The 7345-nt window shown below is 46.2% G+C and overlaps 1 protein-coding gene across 1 annotated transcript in view; it reads left to right on the top strand.

The window, feature by feature from the left end:
* The first annotated feature begins 6111 nt into the window (after window positions 1–6111).
* Window positions 6112–7345, top strand: part of TSPAN7 (tetraspanin 7) — a 152016-nt gene continuing 150782 nt past the window's right edge. Inside the window, exon 1 of the mRNA XM_081222003.1 lies at window positions 6112–6373. Within this exon, the coding sequence (XP_081078129.1) occupies window positions 6293–6373 (81 nt within the window). The 5' untranslated portion in view covers window positions 6112–6292. The remainder of the gene's footprint in view (window positions 6374–7345) is intronic.

Below are 7345 nucleotides of genomic sequence, written 5' to 3'. Positions count from 1 at the left end.
GTTCAGGTAGGGATCCCTGGAAACACACAGATATATTAATAAATACAGAAATTTAGATGAATGGACCTATGCTCAAAGTTCACTTAAGCAAATTCTCAAAACAGTTCAAGGTTTCCCCCCCTTAAGCCCTAAAAACTTTAATATTTTAATCTTTTGTGTAGAGGGCTTCCTTTATAAAATATCCTCTCTTATTATAATGTTATATATGATCATTTAGGAAAATAGAGTATATATAAAAAATGGGAAATAAAATCACCTATAACCCCACCCCCACCCCTGAGCTACCAGTGTGAACATTTTATACACATTTTCTTCCAATTTCTTTTCTATATGTTCTTACATAGTTCAGGTCATAGTGCATATAAAATTTTCTATTGTTTTATTTTTCCTTAATGTTATAACAAAAATGTCCTTCTGTGACTAAAAAAAGTTCTTCATATACATACCCGCTAATAACCATAAACTAGTCCCTTGTTTAGATGTACCATATATTGAGATTATGCATTTTAAAAGCTGTCCTCCAAGTTTACTCAGACTAGAAGTAAGTCATATTCAATTCCTCCTTTTCCTTCATTACCCAAATCCACTTAGTCCTGAAGGCTGTCTATTGTATTTCTGAACAATTTCTTTTATCTGTCCCAGGGATTTCAATCCCAGCTAGAGCATATAGGGAGCTTTTAAAAATACTGATTGCTGGGGCCCCACCAGAGACCGAGTTAACCGGAATCTCTGGGGGATGGAGCCCAGACATCCACAAGTCTAAATGCTCCCCAGTAGATTTTAATGCAGCCAGAGTTGAGATGCACTGCCTCGGCCCCTCCTCCAGACCCACTTCCACTTCCCAAGGCCCAGCCCTCATCATCTCCCAATTAGGTTATTGCAGTTACCTCCTAACTCTTTTCCTGTTTCTAGTCTCTCTCTTCTGCAACCTCTAATCCTGCATACTGCTTCCCAAATTACTTTGGTAAAAACATGGGTCAGATCACATCACTCCCCTACTAAACAAGAGAGTCAAACTTGGCCTGAGTAAGGCCCTCCTCCAACCTACATTTCTGCATCCTTTCCTACTCGGGGTCTTCTAGTGCACCTCACCTGAGGTGCAGGTGCTCATCTGAGTTAGCTTCCTGCCTTTGTTCATGCTGTTCCGTAGCCCATAATGATCTCCTTCTCCATTGCTCAAAGACCACCATTATCTTATACATATTTCAAATACCACATCCTTCTTCAATCAGGCAGCAATCATCTATTGAATGACTACTATGTACCATCCATCTGTTCAACATTTTTTGAGTTGCTATTGTATCTAGGTACTGGGGATACAACAGTGAACAAGACAGAAAAAACTACCTGCCTGTGTGGAGAGGAGGACAACAAAACAAGCACACAAATAAGAAAATGTTAGATAAGTGTGATGCAGAGAATTAGAATATATAGTGACTAGGTGGCTATTTTCGACTGGGTGGCTATTTTCATCTGAAATGGCCTTTCCGAGGAGGTGACATCTATACTGAGATCTAAATGATAGGAAGTGAGGGACCAGCCATTCAGAGTTTAAGGGGCAAAGCATTCTAAAGATAGGACCAGCTAATAGGAAGGCTTTCAGGCAAAATGAAGTCTGGTTGAAGAGCTGAAAGAAGGCCAGAGCAGCTGAAGCACAGGGGTACAGGGGGAGTCATGGGAGAGGAAGTTGGAGTCAGCTCATGTATGCTTTCTAAGTCAGGGAAAAGAGTCGAAATCTGATTCTTTGGGCAATGATGGGAAGCCACTGGAGGGGTTTAAGTGAGAGGGTGACATGATATGGTTTGTGTTTGAACAAGATCACTCTGGTTGCTGTGGGAACAACAGATTGAGGGGGTGACAGTAGGAGCAGGGACCACGTAGGTGCTTTGGTGGCAGTCTGGTTCTCCTCCAAGTACTTGCTCCATTTAAGACAAATAAAAATCAAAAGCTCCTCGTTTTTGAGCAAAATATTAAAATTCTTATCATCATCTAACAGGACCTGGATGGGCCGACCTCTCTCTAGCCTCCTGTACACTATCTTTGCTCCTGCTTACTGAGCTTTGCTGATCTTTTGTCAGCTCCTCAAATATATCATTCCTTCAGGCCACAGGGCCTTTGGACTTGCTGTGGTTGTATGTTATTTGTGTATGTGATAAAATATACATAACATAAAATTTACTATTTTAACCATTTAAAAGTGTACAATTCAGAGGCATTAAGTGCATTCACAATGTTGTACAACCATCACTACTCTCTAGCTGCAGAACTTTTTCATCACCTCAACAGGAAACACTGAACCTATTAAGCAGTCACTTCCCATTCCCTCCTCCCCCAGCCCCAGGCGACCATTAATCTGCTTTCTGTCTCTATGGATTTGCCTGTTCTGGATAGTTCACAAAAAGGAATAATACAATATGTGGTATTTGTATGGCTTCTTTCACTCAGTATAAAGTTTCCAAGATTCATCCATATGGCTTCCCCAGTGGCGCAGTGGTTAAGAATCCGCCTGCCAATGCGGGGGACACGGGTCTGAGCCCTGTTCTGGGAAGACCCCACATGCCGTGGAGCAACTAAGCCTGTGTGCCACAACTACTGAGCCTGCGCTCCAGAGCCTGAGAGCCACAACTCCTGAAGCCCAGGCACCTAGAGCCCATGCTCTGCCACAAGAGGAGCCACTGCAATGAGAAGCCTGTGCACCGCAACAAAGAGTAGCCCCCACTCACTGCAACTGAAGAAAGCCCAGGCGCAGCAACAAAGACCCAACGCAGCCAAAAATAAATTTAAAAAAAAGAAAAAAAAGATTCATCCATATGGTAGCATGTGTTAGTACTTCATTCCTTTTTTGACTGAATAATATTCCATTGTATGGACTTACCATAGTTTGTTTACCCATTCCTTAGTTGATAGACATTTGTTTAAGTTGTTTCCACCCTTCAGCTGTTGTGATTAGTGCTACTGTGAACACTCATGTACATGTTTTTGTTAGAACACCTGCTTTCAATTTTGTCACACCTAACAGTGCTAGGTGATATGGTAGCCTTGGTCATATTTTGAGGAACTGGAGATCAGTGAATCTTAGACATGTATTAGTTTCCTGTGGCTGCTGTAACAAAATATCCCCAAATGGGTGGCTTAAAATAACTTAAAAATTTTATTTTCTCACAGTTCTGAAGCCCAGAAGCCTGAAATCAAATTGTCAGTGGGGCCATGCTTCCTCTGAGACTAAGTAGAATTCTTGCTTGCCTCTTCCTAACTTCTAGTGGTGACAGTCAATCCTTGACGCTTTTGGCTTGCAGCTGCATCATTTCAATCAGTCACACGGCATTTACCCTGTTTGTCTCTGTGTCTTCACATGGCCCTCTTCCTGGGTCTCTTCTTCTTTCAAGGATACCAGTTATATTGGATTAAGGGCTTACCCTATTCCAGGATGACCTCCTCTTAACTTAAATAATTACATCTGCAACAACACTATTTCCAAATAAGGTCACATTCTGAGGCAATGGGGTTAGGACTTCAACATCTCATTTTGGAGGATACAATTCAATCCATGACAAACTGACAGATATTACTGTGCTTCTGAATCCCCTGGGGATCTTGTTAACATGGGCTTGCGGTGAGGTCGGAGGGTCTGCATTTTCAATAAACTCTCCCAGCTGATATCACTGCTGCTAGTTCACTGATAGGGTGGCTGACTGGTTTTGGTTTCAGCAATAAAAATCCCGAGTTAAAGGAAACCCCTCAGTCCTGGGAAAACTGGCATGGTTTGTCACCCTATTATATCACAGACCAGTTTGAATAGCAAGGATCCAGCTATGAACTATGGTAATTTACCCATTAATTACATTGCTGACTAGTCATATTTATCTTTACATTTAAATAACTTATTTTTGCTAGAACAGTCCAAGTTTTCAAGAATCTGGACCCCAAAAAGCTCCAAAGTGTGAAATGGTGAGTTAGTTGAGCTGATGGGCGCCGTCTGTGAATATCATATATTAACTCATGAAATTATCTATGATGCTCAGCTGTGTCCCTGCTGGGTTGAAAATGGAGATTTCTGACCCCTTTACAGAGTAATTATGCATGGGCAAGAACTTTTTTTTGGCTAAGAGTACTCACTGGGTTTGAAATCTTCAGTATCCTTTTTTTGCTGCTGCCCAGGGACTGTAAAAATGAAGGAGGAAAAAAAAAAAGGAGAAAGCTCCTTTCCGAAGTTGGGTTTGAGCTCACTGCAATACGGACAGCATCCCTCCACTCTTGATTCCTATTAGGACCACCTGAAGAACTTTAAAAACTGCTGAGCCCTCACTCCGGACCAAATGACTCAGGCTACCTGGGGTTGGGCACAGGCAGTCATAGCTTTGTTCTTGTTGTTGTTGTTTTAAGTTCTCCAGGTGATGCAAATGAGCAACCAGAGTAGAGAATCATTGTGCAAGGTCTTCCTTTATAAGAGAAACCTTGCCAATCTGTTCCCTAATCTTTTTTTCACCTGCACCCATATTCTCTACTCCTCTCTATGCCCACATACTTTTTGTTATGGTTGATCATTACCTTAAGCAAGTTCTCCTCTTCCTCATATTTGTGTACTGTTTATACAATGACCTCACTGACCTGGGACCACGTACAACCCATTGGCGGTAATAATTACTCCTGCAACTGACCTTGGCAGGCTTTCCTCAAGCTTTATTGACTGTTTTTCACTCTTTCACAAAAGGTATCCTTAACATCATCCACAACTGAGTTAGCCTGTGATAGTGTTGCTGTTTTGACTGCAGACTCTCTCAGGAATCAAGTGAAATCTCCCACAGAATCTGTACTGTGTGTTCCTCTACAAACCATCCACAGGAAATCTGGGTGGAGCGTACATTACTTTTTTATTGGGATATAATTCACATGCCATAAAATTTACCCTTTTAAAGTGTCCGATTCAGTGGTTTTTAGTATATTCACAAAATTGTGCAACCGTCACCACAGTCTAATTCTAGAACACGTTTGTCACTCCCCAAAGAAACCCCCTACTCACTAACAGTCACTCCTCATTCCTGCCGCCCCCTGCAACCACTAATCTATTTCTGTCTCTATGGATCTGTCTATGCTGGACGTTGCCTATAAATGGACCGTTCAACATGCGGTCTTTTGTGTCTGGCTTCTTTCACTTAGCATATTTTGAAGGTTCATACATGTTAAAGCATGTACCAGTACTTCATTCCTTTTTGTGGCCAAATAATTTTCCATTGTATGGATGTACTATATTATGTTCATCCATTCATAATTGATGGTCATTGGGGTTGTTTCTGCTTTCTGGCTATGGTAAATGGTGCTATGAACATTCATGGACAGGCTTTTCTGTGGACAAGCTGTCATTGCTTTTGGGTCTATACCTAGGAGTGGAATCGCTGGGTCATATGGTAACTTTATGTTTAGCTTTTTGAGCAACTTCGGAATTGTTTTTGAACTGTATTTTTTGACCTTGAAACAGTTCTCTTTTAGTGTGAGGTGGTCTGTACTTGTTAGGGTGGGAAAAATGAGTCTCAGGGACTTTAAACATTTTTTTTCTGTTATCTGTTATACATTTTATGTGCAGGAACAATGGTACCTTCATACAGAAACTTCTTGTCATTCGGTTTCATCATTTCAAAATGTGAGGAAATCTAAAACATGGGGCTCCCGCGTTGGCAAGGATTGGGGGTGTCTGTCTGAGTTCCCGGGTTCCTGACCATCCCTCCAGCTGTATCTCCGGCCACCTGTCACAGTCTGTTACTGGCACAGACAAGGCCTGCTTGTTCCAAGGACATGACTACTGGGCCACTTTCATCTGAGAAGGCCTGGTGGGGCGTCCAAATGCAGAAACCTGATTGCTTTCCGGGGACAGCAATAAACCAGGTGCAGACAGCCCTGCAAATGTAAAGCCCCGTTGTGTACAAAGCAGAAACTCACGTGCCACGGCGGCCACAAAAAAGCCCTGACCTTCCACTCGGCCTCCATCCAGGATCTCCTATTCCCTCCTGGCTGCCCTGCCCTGCTCCTCTGCTCGGGGTCTGAGCCTGCGCGGGCTCGCGGAGGCGGACGGCCTTCTACGCATGCGCAGTCTCTGCCGGCCTGTTCCTTCAGTGGGGGCTCTGCCGAGTGCGCGCTCACGCACACGCAACGTCTCGTCTGCGCGCTCACGGGGCCTCTTGAGGCACGCGCCTCCGCCCCGCCCGGCCCCGCCCCGCCTCCTTCCCCCTCCCGCGCGCCAGCCCGCCGCACGCCGCTGCCGCCGCCGCCGCCGCCGCCGCCGCCGGAGCTCTGTAGTATGGCATCGAGGAGAATGGAGACCAAACCTGTGATAACCTGTCTCAAAACCCTCCTCATCATCTACTCCTTCGTCTTCTGGGTGAGTGGCCACGCCTGACCGGCGGCTGGGCCGCCGTCCATCGGTCAGTGTAGTGATGCTACGGGAAGGGAAGGGGGAGGAAAAAACCCAAAGCAAATATCAAATCTCGGTCCTCTCCTTCAGGAGACAGGCGCAGGGCTGGGGCTGCAGGATGGCGGGGTGCAGGCTTGGGGCTGCTCAGACCCTGGACCCCGCCCGGTGCAGGGTGTAAGGGGCTGCGTGGTGGCGGTGACTGCAGGTTGCCGACCTTTCCAAAATATTTTAACGCATTGACTTATTTTTTAAACTCGCGGGTTAGGGTCAGCCTCTGGGGAAAGTTGCGGGTTTATTCGTCTGTTTTCCACTCTGGACACCCCTCCCCACCCTCCCTTAGCAGCCCGTTCGCGGTGTCTCTTGGAGCTAACCTGTGGCCGGCTGGGAGCAGGCGCGAGAGCTCAGGGTTTGATCCCAGATTCCCGGTTATTCCCGACCCCGCGGGGCTGCGAGTGGCTGGCGCTGGGAGCCCTGAGCTGCCTGGCTGGGCAAGGGCGACCAAAGGCCTCCAAACGCAGTGATGGGGGGCGGGCGCCGTTGCCGCGCGGAGACGCACAGAGGGGAGAGGGTCTTACATAACCCAGGGGCATGTTTGCGCTTTCTCGGCGACCCAGGAGATGGGTCTTAGGACCCTTTTCCCACGCCCTTGCACCCTTACACTTATCTTTCTGTCATTGCGTAAACCCAATCCGCAGAGCCCTGGGGGAGGACCCCAGCCGCTTGGTGACAGCAATAGCGCCTCAACTCTGCTCCCCATCTAACTGGTGCTGCTACCGGTCCTTGAAGCTCAATGCAGAAGGATGACGTCAGCCCCTCAGACGAAGCCTTGGGGGGCTGCGTGGTGCACTTCGCGGAGCTATGCGCGCTTTTGCGCGCGGGAGGAGGAGGAGCGGGGCGGGCAGTGGGGTGCGGGGGGTGCTCCAGGCTTGTGCCTTACCT

Source organism: Mesoplodon bidens (genome assembly GCF_964165515.1).
Source record: "Mesoplodon bidens genome assembly, chromosome: X".
Taxonomy (NCBI): domain Eukaryota; kingdom Metazoa; phylum Chordata; class Mammalia; order Artiodactyla; family Ziphiidae; genus Mesoplodon; species Mesoplodon bidens.
Note: the sequence above shows the minus strand (reverse complement) of the source record. Positions and strands in the feature narration are given on the sequence as shown.